The 19205-nt window shown below is 40.0% G+C and overlaps 1 protein-coding gene across 1 annotated transcript in view; it reads left to right on the forward strand.

The window, feature by feature from the left end:
• LOC109389079 (voltage-dependent calcium channel subunit alpha-2/delta-3) overlaps positions 1-18794 on the forward strand; it is a gene marked incomplete at its 5' end in the record, with an annotated part of 298701 nt that extends 279907 nt beyond the window's left edge. The window contains 3 exons of the mRNA XM_019654329.1: positions 15651-15763; positions 15984-16066; positions 18381-18794. Coding sequence (XP_019509874.1) covers positions 15651-15763; positions 15984-16066; positions 18381-18473 — 289 coding nt within the window. The remainder of the gene's footprint in view (positions 1-15650; positions 15764-15983; positions 16067-18380) is intronic.
• Positions 18795-19205: the final 411 nt, after the last annotated feature.

Consider the following 19205-nt stretch of genomic DNA (forward strand, 5'->3'; position numbering starts at 1 on the left):
TTGAAGTCTAAATACCTCTCTTTTATAAAAAACTGATTCTCTTTAGGGTGGGCCATGGAGGAAAATAAAGGAAAGAGAAGATGATAGTAACAACTAATTGAAGTCTGTTATCTCAGCATGGAGAAATTTAAGAGTTTTGTGCAAGGAGGAAACAATGATGTGAAAGCCAAGTATTTTAGAATGTTAGATCAGGATGGGACCTTAGAAAACAGTTTGGAGATAGAAAAACTAAGGCTGAGATAAAGGAACAGTATGCTTCCCAAGGTGGTTTGCCTATTAATTTCACACTGGAAGCTTGATTCAATTCCATTGACTTTTGAACCAGTCGGTTTTAATACCCCTGTTATCTCCTACCTCTTTTCTTTTATTCCTCCCCTCTACTCCATATCGATAGTCTCTGTGTGAATATAGGAGAATAGTTCTGATTTTTGTTTTAGGAGACTTTTTTTAATGTATTGGAGTATATTATCAATCATCACAAAAATCTGTGTGAAGTCTAATCTGCACCATTGTCTTTGATACAATGTTTCTGTAATACATTTGTCTCTCTTCAAATTTCCCTGTGGCTAAAGGTCTCCACCTCAGTACACATACTCTTCAAAATGAATAATCATGCTGTTTTGTGATAAGAGACTATTTAATAGCAGTGAGAATTATTAGCAGCATTGGTTTCAGAAATCAGGTCCCAAAATATAGCAAACTACATGATTTGTCTGATTCTCTCCCTGGGAACCTGATTCAAAGACACAAGATACATTATTCATAGTCAAAAGGCATGGATTCAGCCCGTATTTCAATCAGTGAAAATATATTGAGCTTCAACTGTAGACCAGGCTGATGTTATAGAAAGGCTCGGAGAGGGTTCCTTGATGGGGACTCACCCCCAAGTCAAATTGAGCACGTGGAAGAGGACAGCAAAGTACTGCCTTGTTTTTTCAATTAATGATTTTCACTCTGATTTTAGTTTGACTGGTAGTTAGCAACTGAGACTGTCGAGCAAAATGATGATCCCTGAGACTTTGTTTTATAAATCTGTATGTCTATTGTCTGAAGAGTAGAAAGTTATTATTACATGGTTCTTCCTCCTTATTAAATGTAATTTCTAGTCACTGCAGAAAATTTAACAATAGAGAAATGCGTAAAGAAAAAAGTAAAAATAGCCTGTAATCTCAGGACTGAGAGAAGTTACATGCTTAGGATCTAAAGCCAGTTGACTCCATCTGAATCCCAGCTCCAGATCTTATTAGCTTAATAACTTAATAACCTAGTTTCCTCATCTGTAAAATGGGGGATAAGTAGAACTACTTAAATGGCTCTCTATTTCCTTCCACTCTTTTTTTCTATGCAAAACTGGCCTCATACTTAGCCTAATTGTTTTCTTGTCCTTAACATAGTAGGCTGGGCAAAATGCTTTTTTCATGTAATGCAAGATGTGCAATCTTGTAGCAAGCAATTATTGATGGTCAGAATCTGACTTTGCGAGATCACTTAAAATTAGATGTTTAATCCCCTAGTGAATTCTTTCTACTTTGAAGTCTGTTCAGGCCTCCTGATGGTTTGTTATGATGCTGTTCTATTTTGATACATGAACCTGACAATTCACATGGGGATTGTGGAAGACAGTATAACGCTAGAAAGTGGGAGATTGTAACTGGGTCCAAGGCAATGTCAGTTTGCCCCCTTCAATCTAGGGACAGATTCTTTGGTCTCAGTTTATCAGTGAATTGCTGCATAACTACTGCCCAAACACTTTTCCACATGAGATTTTATTGTTTAGTGGATAAGATAGCAGGCTGTAAAGTCTGACAGCATAAATCCGATTATGGTTTTGGTATCTATTACATATGCTATCTTAAGTCAAGATGGAACTAAATTATTTAAGTTCTCTATGCTTTGGGTGTTTCTTTTATAATTTAGGAATGATATTACCTGCCTCCTATAGACATTGTGAAATGAGTCAGTTTTAGGTTAAAACACCTTCATGCGATTACTGCATATGGTAAATGTAATAGTAGATGGTGATGGCTGTTTTGATAGGGGTGATGATGGTGGTGATCATGGTGGTGGTGATCAGTTATAGCCTAAAGGTTAAAACAAAGGCTTAGCATCAAATAAGCCTGGTTTTGTAGACTTCTGATACTTTGATACTTGATGGGTTTTAGGATTTGGTAATGTTGTTTAACTTCTCAAAGCTTGAAGGTTTTCATCTGTACAATGAAGATGATAGTTCTTTAAGTTGGTGTGAAGATTAAAGGGGAACTGCTTAGAAAAGTGCTTGGCACTAAGTAAACACTACATAAATGTTAGCTCTTATTCTCATTATTTATCAGAAAAGACACTAATAGTTCCAGTGGAAATATTTAACAAATTCCTTACTTTTCTAAAGGGCTTAGACGAAAATGGTTCATGTCATAATTAAAAGGCTTTACTGAAGACATGACTACCAAAAAAAAAAAAAACTTTGAAAAGCTAAAATAATAGCCAAGTTTTGGAAATATCTTTTGTTGTCAGCTCTTTTGAGATATTTCTTCTTCTGAGATGAGAAAGAAAATTGAGTTCCTCTTGCTTGCTTTTTATTCTGTGGGGCTGTCCCCAACCCCCAAATTCCAAACACAAAATACCATTTCTTACCACCTGCTCTGGGCTAATATGCCAAAGAACTTCCTGCTGAAGTTTTTTTCAAGCTATGGATCCAGCACCAGAAATCTCAACAAGTCCTTGGTGGGGCTGAGGATGAGTGGGAGCCATTATTACAGCTCTTTTGTACCCTTTCTGTCTACAGTATAATAAATACCACCCTCAGGACCCTGTGGCCTGCAGATAAAGCATGATTTGAGCTTTTGTGTGCTCTACCCATCAGCATGTCACAAATGGAACTTCATAATATGTCCATTGTATACAGTTTTGAATAAATAAATATTTATTTTATTAAAAAAAAGACAATACGCTCATCCCATTTAATTTCAGTTCTTAATTGTGAAAACAGGACACATTTCTTACACTAGTGAAGTGGAGCAAGAGAGGCCTGCAGCAGTCTGGTTCCTGGTGGACCATCCAAGATACACACGTTAGGAGCCATGGTTCTAGGGCTCAGGTCCCTAAAGCCTAAGTTTTCCAACTGCAGTTTGATCAGGTAGTGTGATGGGCTTCATTAGGAATCTGAGAGCATCACCTGGTATCATTTCATTACAAACAACGGCTCAAATCAAGCAAGCTTAAACAATAAAGTGAAAAGATGAGGTGTAAGCTGCAGGTACGGTTTATTCTAGTTTCCCAAACAGTAGGACCAAGACCTAAGTTTTCTATTTGCATTTTCCAGTCGTCCATTCATTAGCACAGGAAAGTTGCCAGCAGTTCTTAAGGCTGAAAGCTTCCTTGTTCTTTTGGGACTAGAGATAAAAGTTCTGGGTTTCAGTCTGGTTGGAATAACTTTGGTGCAATGCCCCTCTCTGAACCAGTTGCTTTCTTTAGGGAAAGGAATTGTACCAATCACTTAGGTCCAGGTAACGTGACTGTACAGACCTAGGTCTTTAGAAGCACCAGGGCTGCCTGGAAGAAGGGTGGATTCTTGAACAAAGAGTAGGATATTGGTACCAAAGAAGTGAAGTTGATATCAAAGAAAACTGCTATAGAGGGCAGGATCCTCTTTTTTTCTGAAATCTACCAGAAGCAAAGGGGTTTTCATCTTGAAGAGCTGTCAGAATAAAGACTTCTTGGCTATGTGAACCTCGTACTATGTTCTGTACAATTCATTTGCCATGGAGTTTCTGCTACTTAGAATATTTTTATCTTTCACTCTTTTTCCATTGTTATTCAATAAGCTTTAGTTTTGAGCTGATGCATATATATATATATACACACACACACACACATATATATATATATATATATATATATATATATATATCTGTATGTATATATGTGTGTGTGTGTGTGTTGAAAAAATAATGTCTGTGCCTTGCTCTCAGAAGTTTAGTAGGAGACAAAATGACTTGAATTTAAAAACTAAATAGCGGATGTGAGGGCGATCTGGCTGCGACATCTGTCACCCCATTGATTGCCAGGGTTGATTTGGCTGATCTGGCTGGCTAGGCAGGTGTCCCCTTCCTCCCTCACCACTCCATGTGTGTCCCTCCCGAAGCTGCACGCTCGGTCGAAGAGGACGACCTTCCCTGATAGAGGAGAGGACCATTCTTTGGTCAAGGGTATACGAGTAGCTGCGCTCCCCTGCTAGAACCTCCAAACAAGCTCTCAAGGTCCATTTGTAGGAGAATGTAGCGTAGTCAAGCTTCCAAGACTCCAGACACATCCAAATGAGGCGCTGCATGTGGCAGCCTGCCTTTCTAAAAAAAAGGAAAGAACAAACAAACAAACTAAACAGCTCTCTGGTATCTAGAAAGAGACAGGAGGGATGGGGGAGGAGAAAGAGAGGGAGGGAGAGAGGAAGGAAAAAACAGGAGGAAGGGCAGGAGAGAAGACCCTAGCTGGCTTCCTCATAGTATTGTATCATTGAGTTAATTAGTCTCTACTGCCAGCAGCCTTAGAATAAGCTATATCAGGGGCCCAGGAGGAGGCAGCACTTTGGTGGCCAACCAACTCCTGAAATTTGAAGCATCTGCCCTCATGACTTTTGATTTGAGCTCCTACCAGGACACCACTGTATGTTTGTTTTCTTTTCTTCTTTGTTTTGTTCATGGTTTCTAGATGTGTATGACCTGTGCCTCCTACCTGACATCCAGAGGGGCCTTTGTTGAACCTTGTTTTTCCTGCTTTAGAGGATAACTGTTCCATGTGTTCCCCAAAAGAGAATTTCCTTCAGGTTCCATAGCTTACAGTTTTCAGACCGCTCCACATGCAGCTTAGACTGTTGGTGGTGTCTATCCTTCCATCCTTTGCCGCTGTGCAGAACAAGGGTGATAACGTGGCCATGAGCATTTCATTCCACCTGTGCTTAGAAGTGTGTGTATTTTACATGGGTGACACAGGTACCTACAACACACCATGGGAGAATGCTTCCTCTCCGTATGTGAGGGAGTGCTTCATGGAGAAAGTAACGTAAGTCTCTTAGAACTGAATTGGGGTTCTCCGAGGGCTCGGGAAGAGGTGGCTGCAACACCCAGATGGTCCCTGAACTGCAGTATCAGCATTATCTGGGATCAGACAAGACGGGCAGCGGGCCCCACCCTATACTCAATGAACACAGCCTTCATTTCAGCAAGACCCTCAGGTCATTTGTGAGCATGTTAAGTCTGAGGAGTGCTCCTCTAGGCCAGTAGGTCTCAGTCTTGGCAGCACATTGGAGTCACTTGAGTAGCTTAAAAGAATACAGAAGCCTTGGTCCTACATCCACAAATTCTAATGTAATTTAAGTGTGGCCCAAGCACATAGGTTAAAACGAAACAAAAGAAAAAGCTCCCCAGGTGATTCCACTGAGCAGTCCAGACCAAGAAATAGACCTCCATCTTGGTCTGAGCACTGAGGGAGAAGCAGCACAAGGTATTCAAAGGCACACAGTAGGTCAGCATGTCTGGTTGTTGGGAAGGGAAGTGGCTTAGGGGTTGGAAAGTTGGACCCATCAGGGTGGAGAGAGAGCCAGCTGGACCATACAGGGCCTTCTTTGCTTCACTCAGGTGCAGACCACTGGGCAGATGCTAAGGAGCCCATGGCAAGGTGTAAAAAGGGGGATGGAGTGATCAGCCACGTACTTGGGAAGGATCACCTCAGGGATAGAGAGTGCACTGTGGCAGGGAAACAGGTGGAAAGCATGCTAAGAGTGATGCAGGTTGGCAGGGTCCCCTACATAATTGGCAGGTCTAGTGCAGAATGAAAATGTGGGATGCTTGTTCAAACAGCAGGAAAAAGGTGCCATTAAAGGTACTAGAAGATGAAACTTTTGCCTTCTTTCTGTGGTCTCTCTTGACCTGTCATGAGCAATGTGTTTCTATTTAATACTGTGCTCCATTAGTTAGACACAGGGACAATCATTGGGTAAGTGCAGACCCTCACCGGTACTGCTGGGTCCTACCCCCATTACTCAGGGGGGTGTACAGTCAGCCCAGTGGCTTCTGGGTTCTCCCTTCCACTAGTCACTGGACTGAGGTGACATGTCCTGCTTGGAGAAGCGGACTCAATCTTCCCTTCCCACAGGCTCACCACGCCGAACTCATGGTGGACCGCCAATCAACAAAGGATTTCTATGCTAACATCAGGACACATTTGGTACCTGGATTGGGAGTGGATGCAAGGTTAACCCCCCTCTAAGTCAAAGGCTGAATGTGCTGTGGTGCTGCCAGCTGCTGCCATGCCTCGACCCATCCCATGCCTGCACCTAGGCCTCTGCCAGGACTGGAGGGTGATGGGGCTGCTGAGCTGGGGCAGGAGCTAGGCAGCTAAGACCCTCCCACCTCCCCTCCTCCCCACAATCCCTGTGTATTCTCCCTTGTCCCTTGGACTTCACTTATAAAACACAAATTCAAAGGTAAAATTAAAAATGTCAAGCCCACCCTGCCTGCAGAGCATTGAACCCCATGTGACAAGCCCCTCTGAGTGTAGGTTCCAGTGTGACAGCATTAGTCCCTTGCCCATAACGCTGGCCCTGAGAAATGGGAGATGGAAGGGTAGACTGGAGAGGTATGAAGGAGATGGTCAAATCAGCCCATGGTGATGCTCAGAGAAGAACATGTGGATAATTCCTTCAATATCTCTGGCTTACGTGACTCAGTAGCTGGTGGCACCATTAGGAGATACAGGGAAGCAGGAAATAATTATTGGGGTTGGGGGCAGGGGCAAGTTTTAGGTACCTGTGCATTCTTCCGTTGTTTCAACATTTAATCATCCCTCTTTTTCTCTGGTTTAATTGCATGAGCTGGCAGTCTCAGAACAATGATGAACAACAGAGGAGGGACTGAGCCCCCACTTCTTCCTACTCTAGTTAACTCTGAGTGTTTTATCCTGAAACATGATGCTAAATTTAGTTCACAATCCAGCGCCTATTTCTGTTCTCTTAAGCATTGTTTTCAGGTATGGGGTTTTTGTCAACTGTCTTTTAGAGACCTATTGAACAGATCCCATAGCACCGGCTCTTTTCCATCTCGCTATAGGATGGCTTACATGAATAGATTCACTAGGAGGATGCAAACAGAGTATCAAGTGGAAGTTTCCTTGTCATTCCAGATTGAGGTGAGGACAAAATGACACTAAACACCACAGGTTCTAAATAGAACAGCCTTTAGCTGGCACTCATTTAGATTTGAAAGCTCCCCTCACCAATGCCCACCGCCAAGCTTATTTGAAGGTAGACAGCTGGCCCACCTTTAGTCTGCCATGTGAAGACTGGTGAGGGGCCTAACTAAAAAGAGAGCAGGGTTCGTGGAAAGAGGCTTTCCCCATCCAGGGGTGCTTTTCCTTGGCGGGAGCCAGATGGGCAGTGGAGGAATGCTCTAAGAGACTTTTTTCTATATTTTGGGTTGCTTAAAAGAAGGGAAGTCCAGCACTGGTTGGGTATCTGGTAGGTGGAAGACAGACTGATATAGTCTTATGCCTATTGAGCAGGGGAAGGGACCTGGAGGGAGAGGACAAGGGACAAGGTTTGAAGAAGGGGCAGCAGTGAAGTGGCCTATGGCTGGGCCAGCAAAGGTGTGTGTTTCTCAAGGTCCAGTGGACAGTATGGAAGATAGCTATCATCTTGTTTAAAGCCAACAAGAGGATTGCTCTCCAGGTGTGGTCCACATCATGGCAAGGGGTTGTAGAGAAACTGCATGGGGGGTCAGTTTGGGGCCATGTTGAAGAGCTCTACATCCTCTGAAGAATCCATGATAACCTTACAAGAAAACCAGTATTTGCATGCTGGGCCACACGACTGGCACCAAAGATCAATGTGTGCTGTAAGAAAACAAGCTGTGGTGAGAGAATTGCATCATGGCCTGGGAAGTACAAAATTCTGCCTCTTTGTTGCCCATTTGCCCGCCCCAAACTACTGAAGAAGCAAGAACATAGAAGCTTGAAAGAAGAGCAGTGAGTGTAGAGCTTTGAACTAGATAATGAAAGTAGAGGATTAAACTTGACTCATTTTATTAACCTAAAGTTGTCAGAAAGTTATGGAATCTATATAAGATATAATTTAAAGACGAGAAAGCAGGAATTCAACATAGTAAGGTAGAAAACAGAGACGTAAAAAAAAAAGAAAGACTTGTTTCATGTTTCTATTTCTGTTAAGCCGAGGCAACTCAACAAGCTTGTTCATTTGAATTCCTAGGCTCTTCCTCACTGAGGCATGCTTTATTACTATTTCAATGTCCAATTGAAGTCTAATTGCTGCATTTCATTTCAGATCTTTGCATCAATATTCATAAAAAGAGAGATTCAGGCTTCAACATCAGGGTCCTTCATAAAAGACATTAGAAATATTTTCTTCTTTTCCTGTGCTCCAGAATAGTTTAAATATTTCAGGAGTACATGTGCCTTGGCATGCTAACATGATTCACCTGTGAAATTCCCCTGGCCTAGCACTTTGGGGGTGAGCAGGTGAGGCACTGCTATTCATCCGTTTATGTTGTTTGGACTGAGCATGCGTCGGTGCTGGTGTTCCGGTCTCCCCTCCCCATGCGGGTCAGTAGCATGGCTAAAGAGTTATGCTGGAACACACCCTCCATACATAATTTCTAGTTTGAATTGAAACATCCAGTCACCAAATGTTTGCTCTCCACAACTTATGACCCTGGGTCAGTGAAGGGCATTGTGGGGTGCGAGCAGGAGGACAGTCATCTCCCCACCTTCAGAGAGAGTAGGATCTGCAACGACGAACCCACCTAGCCCACCCTCCAGAGAGTTGTACAAGATAAAACAGGATCGGTGCCAAATTCAAATAAATACCCTGTGACTTACTCATTGTCTTTTATTTCATCTTTGGATAAAATCTGGAAAATGTGTAAGTGGTGAAAATCTAAAGAGCGACAGACTTCAAAACGTTTTAAGATTCTGTTACTGCCCCAGTTATTTTTCAAGCCACAGTTTTGTGCCCAATTAATAAAGGCCAGCCAACCACGTTCCCCAAATGTGCATCGTGGGGTCCTCTGGGACGCTTATCCCTGGGTTCCTCCCATTACGCGTGTTTGTTCAGGGGGAGCATTAAGGAGGCCGCACGAGTGCTTTCCTCATCTGGTCGGCAAAGCCCCTCTCAGTAGAGAGCGTGCGGCAAGTATCCTCTCGTCAGGGGAGGCCGTCTTGAAATCCCATCATTTTTTTCCCCCTCTAGTCTCTCTCAGTCTGTAGTGAATGAAAAAGAGAGGACTGGGTTATTTCAGTTCCTGCAATGGACACATCAAAACCGCTTCCCTCTTCCCTTCTCTCTTTCCCTCGAGGACCTAATTTATTTCGCGCATTTTGACCTATCCCTGCGTAGGAATGACTGCTGTGATTCTCCGTGGAGGCATTTCCCTCTTGCGGTGCTGGGCCCCCAGGCAAACCCACCAGGTTCCCCTGCACAGTGATGTCAGTCTGGCTGCTGGGCCCAGCTGGATGGAGGTGTGTTTTATGAAGTTCAACCCTGCACCCTGGGCCATAAATACACGTTGTGCACATAAATGTACAGCTAACATTGCCCAGACCCCTCCGAAGCACCATGTTAATAAGCAGACAGTAAGTCTTTAAAATATGGAAAAGCAGTTAATCTTTCCGCTGGCAAATCCTTTGTAGGGGGTTGTTTTCCTTCCCGTCAGTATTGCTGCAGGCAGGGCTTTTCATCTCCTAGGATCTGGGGTGGGGGAGAGTTTGCTGTGGTGCTTCAGTGAGAACACTTGGGGGGGGGGGCTTCCGCTAAGAGGGTGCACGTGTGAAAAGCAGTAATACCTTGCACTTGTCATTAAGCGTGGAGTATGCAGGGAGTAATGACTCTGGATCTGTCCTCAGGGAGCTTGAGTGCTAGTAATTCCGGTGCAGGACAGGTCCGCTCCCCGGTAGCCTGGGCTCTGGAGGCTTGAGCTCCGCCCCTGTGACTCTAAAACGTTACTTAGTCTCTTGTTTCCCCATCTCTAAAATGGGCACAATGATGTCTTATTTGTATAGCTTCTGTCCGAGTTCACTTATCCTCTCTGAGTCCCTGTTTTCTCTATTCTAAAAGGAGCTAATCAGTACTCTTTGCCCTTAGCCTAAGGTTCCATTTTTACAAATGTTTTAAAAATACATGAACACATTCGCCTTACAAAGAACTTCAACGTGACAGATTAAGTTCAAGTCTCCCCTGACAAGTATGTCATCAGTCTTCTCCTGTCCCCTCCCCTGCCTTCCTCCCTTGCTCTCTCTCCCACTGATGATGTGGTAGAAGGATCAGACTTGAGGGTGGGAATGTGGGCTCAGCAGACAGAAGGTGCCGGGAGGCAGTACAGGCTGGCCACATTGGAGAGATGCTAGGGCCAGCTTGTAGCTTGCCTCTAACCTGCTGAGCACCCATGAATTTCACCTGTGTGTCTCAGGCAGCGAATGGGAGTTGCCAGTGAGTGGATTTAACGATGACATAGGTGAGAGCTATCAGTCTGGAGATGACATGGTCTGTGCCTTATAAATATTTAGTTTCACTTGGCCCTTCAATTCCTTCTTATCTATAGGAAGATACTTCATAGGTTCTGTTCTTTTATACTTTTTTAGTCCATTTATTCTTTCTAAGTCTAACAAGAGCCATGGAATGCTTACTGATTTGCTACCTCTTCTGAAGATATCTGGTAAGTCTTATCCATCCCATTTATTTTTCTTGTTCTCTGTAGCAGAATTAAATACTCGTATTCTTGAATATTCATACTTTATGTATAGTTTTGCAGCATTCTTTTCCCACTAACTTTGTTTTGGATATCCTTTCGTGAGTGTAAATCGAGATTTCCTTTCATCTGGTGCCAAGTAAACCGTAGAATCACATACTATTGCTTATTTAATCATTCCTTTATTGATGGACATTCAGGTGGGTTTTATTTTTCTCTTCTCTCAACGAACCATGCTACCAAGAGCATCTTTCTACATGACTTCTTGGGATCCTGAACAAGAGTTTCTCTTACTGAGAAGTAAAACTACTGAAAAAAATGTACCTAATGATTTCCATTGTAATAATAGCGAAGGGTGGTAAAAGCTCACTGTCCCACCAGCGGCGTAGAACAATATTCACTTCTTCAGACTTTCCACCATTTGATTTTACCACAGATTTACATTTTTGCCAGTCTGCTGGTGAATGGGTCATTATTTTCATTTTAATTTATAGTTCTCTAATTTTTAGTAAGATTAAACACACACACACACATACACGTGCACACACACGCACGTGCACACATGCGTTGACATGTATACATATATATCAGTTGTTCCCCTGTGGTTTTTTTGCTGTAAATTTTCTCAGATTTTGATGTTGGTTAAGGCAAACACATTTCCTGTTTACAAAACCAAACTTTATACAATTGTCCAGACTATTCTTTATATTTACTCTTCTGAATGAATCTTAAGATCATCATCTCAAATTCCATCAAAAATCCTATTGGGATTTTGATTGAGATTGCTTTGAATTAGAAGGTTAATTGAAGGAAAAATTGCATCTTTAATATATGTGTGCCTTTCCACAACCATTGTACTTTACTCCAATTTTTGGTTTGTCTTTTTATGTTCTGTAAATGTTGGTCATTTTCTTCATCAATAAATGTCTTTTACTAGATACTATCAATGGGTCTTTATTTCATAAATATTTTTTCATTGGTTATTACCAGTGTTAGGGAAAGACTGTGGTTTTATATGCTGATTATGTAACTGGTCAGCTTGCTGAGTTCTTTTATTTGTTCTAATAGTTGGTCAGTGGGTTTTCTATGAACACAGTGGTATCTGTTCCTTGGGTGATTTGGTAGTATTCACTTGGGTGTAGATTCTCAATGAGCATTTCAGGTTTTTTTCATGGCATTCGGTCTGCTTTTTTTTATAGCTTGGCCAAATGCTGATCATTATACTTTGTGTCCAAAGGTGTGTTTGCTCTAAGTTTGCAAATTGTTTGCAATAATACACATAATAGTCGCTTAACATGTTTTAAAAGTCTCCATATCTTTCAAGTTTTAATGTGACTTTGTGACTTCTTTTTTGACCAGTAATGCCAAAAGTTGATTTATGTCAATGTTCTTTCAAACCAGAGTTTGGTTCTTTACGTTATCTTCACATTTTTATTTGCATTTTATTCTTCTGCTTCTATCTTTGTAAAGTAATTCTGTCGTTGATTCTATAAATATTTACTAGGAATCTGCTGTGTCCCAGGCACAACTCTAGGTGCTGGAAATCACAGATAACCATAGGCAGATAGATGCAGCCTTCCTCCCATGAAAACCACAGTCTGTTGTGAGGGGCAGACAGTGAGCAGGTAAGGAGGAAGCAGAGGCAAAGGAGAGTGAGAAAAAAGGCAGTGTCCTTGACAAGGACTGATTCAGTGGCTTGGTAGGGACTCCATCCTTATCAGAGTATATTTGTGAAAGGAGAGAAGTCAGAAAGTAAACAGAGCGATTGTGGATAATTCTTTTAAGGACTTCTATTATAAAGAAAGACAGAGAAACAGGGCAGTAGCTGAAGATAAGGTTAAAGGAAAGTTTTGTTTTTCCTGAGATGGGAGATATGACAGCATGTTTGTAAACTGAAGGGAATGGCTGGTAGATGAGGGAGACTATTTGATCAGTAATCACCTCTCTTCTCTTCCATCAGTGACATCCTTGCAGAAGACTGAGATCTGGGCTTTGGAGAGGGGCATCAACACTCAGCCCAGTGTACCAGAGGGGAAATCAAGTATAGGGCACTGGTGCAGCATTATGTTCTTATTTTTCCAGCTTCTCAATTCAAAATATTGGTTCATTTATTTGCAAACGTTTTTTTTTTTTTCTTTCTCCAACAAAAGTATTTAAGATCATACTGCACGAACCTGAGTCTGGGCTGTTCCCAAATTCTCAAGGATTAATTGAATATATTTTTTAACCTTTAATTTCCACTGTTTGTATCTTTTTGCCCTTAATTTCTAATTGTACCCTACTGTAAAGAAGAAGATGTAATTGATGCTTCCTGCTCTTTGGAATGTGTTGCAGTTCCCTGTGTTCAAAAATAACTTATATTCTACATTGTTTAGATCTGAAGAATTTGTGTTTTATATTTTAATATATCATGCATTGATCAATCACTTTGGTATTTCTATCAATTTGTACACTATGATCATAAAAGTTCATGTCATTCCTTTTTATACTATTATACTATTTTTATATGAAAAATTATTTAGAGTATACTATTTTCAGTATGAGTTATTTTCTTTATTATATTTGATAATTTTCACTTTGAATATTTTCATAATAATATTAACCTGTTTCTGTTCCACTCTTCTGTTGTTAGCATTTTTCTGGTACATCTTGTCCTGTCATCTGACATCTCTCATCTTGACATCTTTTCCATGTCAGTCTGTCCTAGCAGTGCCTGTTGCAAATATCATAATGCTGATATTTTTATAAACCAAATTTAAGAGTCTCTGCCTTTTAACATAAGAATCTAATCATCTCACATTTATTGTGATTGGTAATAATTTTAGGCTTATATTGCCAGTGTGTGTGTGTGTGTGTGTGTGTGTGTGTGTGTGTGTGTGTGTTATTTACAATGCTATCTTGGATTGATCAGGTTTTCATTTTTCAGGGATTTTTTTTAAGTAATCTTTGAAAACATAATTTTCTATCATTATCTACAGTTACTTTTTTCTGTGGACCTCACATACTGTTTACTTCCTTTCTTTCATTCCCTTAAAACTTGAAATGTGTTGCCCTGTTTTCTTCTCTTTAAGTACTCCCATTGAGAAATGGTATCATTCTCATTCCTCTTTAAGTAATTTGTTTCTAGAGAAGATTTTTAGGATTGGCCTATCTATATCTTTCATGGTCTGAAGTTTCATTCATGCTTCAAGGACCCTTTCAATAAAGAGAGAGGTGGGGGAATATTTTTCTTTAATCAGAAAATATTCTCCTCCTTTGGAGTTTCTATTTCATATTTCAATCTGTTTGTCCTTTACTATTTATCTGGTAGATTCATTTGGCTTAATTTTCAAGTCAACCATTTGTTCTTTAGAGTTGTGTGATCTTGGTCTTGCATTTCTCCAAGACTCTGTTAACTTGCCTCCAAGGTGGAAATCATTGGTTCTCTGATGAGAGCCATCTCAGGTAGATTATTTTTATTATGATGGGCATAAGCCATTACAGTGGCCAACTGCGAAAGCAATGTGCTTGCATAGGTGAGAAGGCACCTAGAGTTAAAAGGTGGAGGTAAAGCAGAGATTTTAAAAGTTTTATTCAGACAGCAAGTTTGATTTTTTTTCTCAAGTCAAGGATAGTTGTGGAGAAGGGTGAGAAGGGCAGAGAACAAGTTTCTGAGAGCGTGGGTAGTAGTTTAGACATTGGGGAAACATTGTTGAGCTGTGGCATGCCCTGTTCCCTGTTACAGTTGAAAAACATAAACATAATCATAGGATATTAGATGAACAGGCACTGGACATTTGTAAAAAGGAAGCCAGTTGTGTTGTAATCTCAGAGGCATTCATGCATAATTCAACATATGAGGTGGTAACAGATAAAATTAAAATGGGGCTCCTTTCTGTACAATTTCTCACAAAGCAGGATTCCTTTTCATTGGATGATTTTAGTAAAGCATGGTGATATACTCTAGAGAATTGAACAAATTTGTTGAGAGATAGATGAATGATGATAAAATTTATGGAGAAAGTGAACATTTTGTTAGGTTATAGTCTATTACATCCAACTAAATTGAATTAAATGAAATATCATGAAAAGTTATGTGACAGGGGTGCTAAGTCTGGGGCTAAATATTTAGCTAATCTGCTGGCTGAGAAAGAATATGAGATTTTGGTCTCCAGTTTCTCCTCCAAAGAATCAGTGGTATTTCTTGTTAAAGGAGTATTTTTATGGTGGTGATACTTTGTCATTTCACTGTGTTGGGTACTGTAAGAAGCAGATGTCATTAAGCTTATTGCAGTTGAATTAGCTGTGATCATGGACATAATGTCAGCCTTACAGCAGCACAATTTGGACTCTGAGAAGGGTGGAACTTCATAAAGGACTAACATCGATTTCATCAGAACATCGTACCTGTATTATGGGCAGACATTGTGAAGAGCAGTGCAGGGAAGGGTTTAGGAAGTTCACTTCATCTTTTCTCATCAATATGACACAACTCAGTCTATCTTCAAGGAAAGGAGGAAAGAAAAATCCACTTAGAGGAACATCAAATGCAACTTTTGATGATGTTTAGGAAGGAATGAGCTTGGAAAAGTCTCCCCTCTTAGATCTTGGAAATTGAGGTGGTTTAGCCAAATCTGACTCGACTGTTTTGTACGTATAAAAGTCCAGCTTTCCCAAGGTGAGTTTTATGGGCTGTATATGGCTATTGTTATAGGTTATAAGCTATTGTCATCTTAGAGAAGCTTGGTATTTGAAAGTGAAGAGCCTCGTGGAAGGAGGCAATTTTAATAGTAAAGCAATCTCTGCAACTTGCTTTCTAATTATTACAGTAGCTGCCCCCCAGGGGAAAAGTTTTCCTCACGGCTTTTTACTTGAGGAATGGCAAATGATCACCCACTGTGTCTGTGCCTCTTGTTTTCACAGGTCCTTTGTCATCCAGCAAATCCCAAGCAGCAACCTCTTCATGGTGGTGGTGGACAGCAGCTGCTTCTGTGAGTCTGTGGCCCCCATCACTATGGCGCCCATTGAAATCAGGTATATCCTTTTGTGCGTAGGTCCAGCCACTATGGCTGAAGCCGGTAAGGGGGATCAACAGTAAGAAATCTTGGGGGAGAAATATTAGAGAGAGGAAAATGATATCATTTCCACTGCTGGAGAAAGAGACGTTGGTAAGGAAGTTTAGTGCCGAGTTTTGACCTCTGAGATGCAGAGTCAGGGAAAGTAACATTTTGGAAATATGCCTTAACTACAGTCAACATAACGAATCTCTTAAGTGTGAACGTTTAAAGGCCCAGAAGATCAGAAGGCGTCCGGAATCCTGCCATGGCTTTCATCCTGAGGTAATTCTGAAAACCCTCCCTGTTCCCTTTTTCCATCCAATTTGCCATGAGAATCTCACCATGGTCAAAGAACTATAACTAATAAATTCACTCATGAAAAAACAATCGGAAATCAAAGAAAAATACACAGGAAGGCTAATGGTACCCTACTTTCCGCCCCTCAATGCCTTCTTATTTCGTCTGTGCTAATCGCCTTTTCTTATTATATCCATGTATATATTTTAAAAGCTTCTTTACTCTCTTCCCTACTATGGATGTGCTGTCATTTTATCACTTTCTGTTACTACACACAAAGTGGCTCTGATTGTCTTGGTTTCTTTATTTCAAATTATAGTTAAAATAGTTTTCCCCTGCTTACTTTTAGATAGTCTTTCATTTACAAGAAACTCACGTAAAGCAAAGGTAGCAATATCAATATCAGATAAAGGGTCACAATTTATGAAGGTGGAATGATAAGACTGTAAACCCCATAACCACATGAAGTCACAACTATAAAGCTACTGCTTTTACACTGAAAACGATCAGAGAGTTTAGTCCTGAGAAAGGTGAGCTGACTACAGACTTAGATGAATTATAACAGAGTACCTCCTGCAATACCACGGGCAAGAAAAGTTTAAGCATAGTGAAAACAAAAGCTTCAAAAATCAACTTCACACCCACCCTGAAAAATGGAAAGCTTGCCTAGACCAATTACTATAAAGAAACTGAGAAGGTATCTGTTTTTTAAAAATGCCACCAGGGCCAGCTGAGTGTTAATCTCATCTTTAAATAGCAAATGATTTTTATGTTCTTTAAACTGTCCAAGTTCTAGAAAAGATTTTCAAGTCATTATAGCACCGAGAAGAACTTGGTGCTATAATGAAAGAAAAATTATAAAGAACTATAAAGAAGAACTTACTGAGAATGTGTACTTCACTATTCAAAAGAGAATTTACCAGCAACATATTATCCAAATATGTGCTGAAAAGGCATTTGAAAAAATTCAGTGATAAAAAAAAAATCCAGTGATCACCCCTAATTAAAGTTCTATGTAAAACACAAACACAAACAATAGTCCCCAAAACACTAAAATCACTTCAGTTAAAACCAAAACTACATATTAAGGCAATGAAAGTCACTAGAGTAAAAATCTTCCAGAATTAATGACACAATTTGCTTTGGTAACTTGATACAAGAGAAACATTTTTTAAAAATCAGCATTTTTTCTTTCTTTAAGTTTCTAAATTTAGTAAGATGAGATCAGTGGAACAGAATAGAAACTCTTATATATGACAAAGGTTCAAATCAAAGGGAAGAATATAGATTAGACTTAAATAGTAAAATAACAGTCTTACAATAAATCATAGGGATTGGAGAGAACTTCCTATCCAAGACCAGAAAGCCATGGAAGAAAAACAGATTTATTTAACTATGCAAAAATTATAACTTTCCTATTGAAAAAGATAAAGTCAAGTTTATAGAACTTGAAAAAAATTTTACAAATCAAATTATAAAGAGCTTTTTAAATTGGTAAGTCAAATAACTACATATATAAATAACCCATGAACATGAAAGATACAAGCCCCTGGGTGATCAGAATATATAAGTAACAATGAAATATCTAGCTGGAGCCATCTAAGGCAAAAATACCCCTTCAGTCTGTCCCCCCACTCCTGGGCATCTGTATCATGGGCAGAGGTGGGGGCAAACATCATTGTCTGGTGCGGAGCTACATTCAGCATTCTTTGCAGCAATAAAGAACAGATGAGAAAATGAATGTCCACCAATAAGAAAATAGCTGAATGAAACAGAGCGAGAATAATGGAGTTGGAGAAACTTCCATCAGTCAGTAGATTAAAAGCATGCTGCAGAAAGCAATAAATAATATGATTTCATTTTTGTAAAACAGAACCCTCCTTCCAAATGAAAAGAAAGAAGAAACACAAAACTTTTCATAGCCAAGTCCTTGAAATGATCGGGCTCCTTAGATGTGATACTTACATTCTGATAGGAAAATGCTAGCAGGCCAATATTTTCCTTTTACAATATGATCCTAACAGACATCTCCACCAGTAGTCCTTTACCTCTTGAATGTTCTACATAATAGTATGCAAAGAGTAATTTTGAATATATTATGTGGCAACTGAAACCAGAGATTCTTATCACTAACTTGATGAGATTTAGACGTTTTCATGTCCCTGAATTATCTAGGTCCCAAAAGACTTTGTTCTTACAATTGACAAGCAGGGACAGGCCTGGGGACCCAAGATACTCGGAAAGTTTAAGTCACCTTGACATCCATCTCTGCTCTAACTAACTCTGCTTTTCCCTGTAGGAGAATGCAAGGGAATGTGGGGGTGCACCAAGTCTCCAGGCCAAGATGGTCCTTATCCTGTTCCCCCTGCTTTTGATGCTCTTCTCAAGGTGACACGGACTGAGGTGTTCTCTTGGCATGCTAAATTATGGATAAACTGTGAACCAAAATATGGTGCAACATAGAAGACATGAAATATAGTCCAATCATCAGCATCTCATGATTTTAAACTGTGCGTGATATAAACTCTTAAAGATATGTTGACAAGAAATGTTATCTTTTTACTTTGCCAGTCATGTAAATGTGAGTTTGCTACATGATAATCACCCTTCATCAGAAACGGGACTGCTAGTGGGCAGTGTCCCTTCTGCTTGAAACCCACTGAAACAAATTTAAAACTGTGTACTTTTTAAATAAAGTATATTAAAATCATCATCTCCTTGTTTGGATTTTATTGTCACTTTATTGCTGAGGATACAGACTGAAAAGTGCATGAAAATGTTACCCATTCCAGACACCAGGAGAGGATGGTTGTTGGCAGAGACTTTGCTCCAAAGCAGATTCTAGACAAATATTTAAGAATTGTTTTGATGCTCCACTCTCAGTTATAAAAATATTTACAGAAGGAAATAAAAATATCATCTACATGAGAAGAATTTATTACAGAGAATCCTGAATTTTATTGAACTAAACTTCAATAGAAATCATAATATGGATGAGAACACATGCTCCCATAATATTCAAGTTTTGAACTATTTGGCAATAGAAATAAAGAAGTCATAAATCCTAGGAATTCATTGTGAGAAGACTTGAAGAAGGAAAAGAACAATGACTACAAATGATTCT

The sequence above is a fragment of the Hipposideros armiger genome, unplaced genomic scaffold, assembly GCF_001890085.2.
Source record: "Hipposideros armiger isolate ML-2016 unplaced genomic scaffold, ASM189008v1 scaffold_220, whole genome shotgun sequence".
Classification (NCBI taxonomy): Eukaryota; Metazoa; Chordata; class Mammalia; order Chiroptera; family Hipposideridae; genus Hipposideros; species Hipposideros armiger.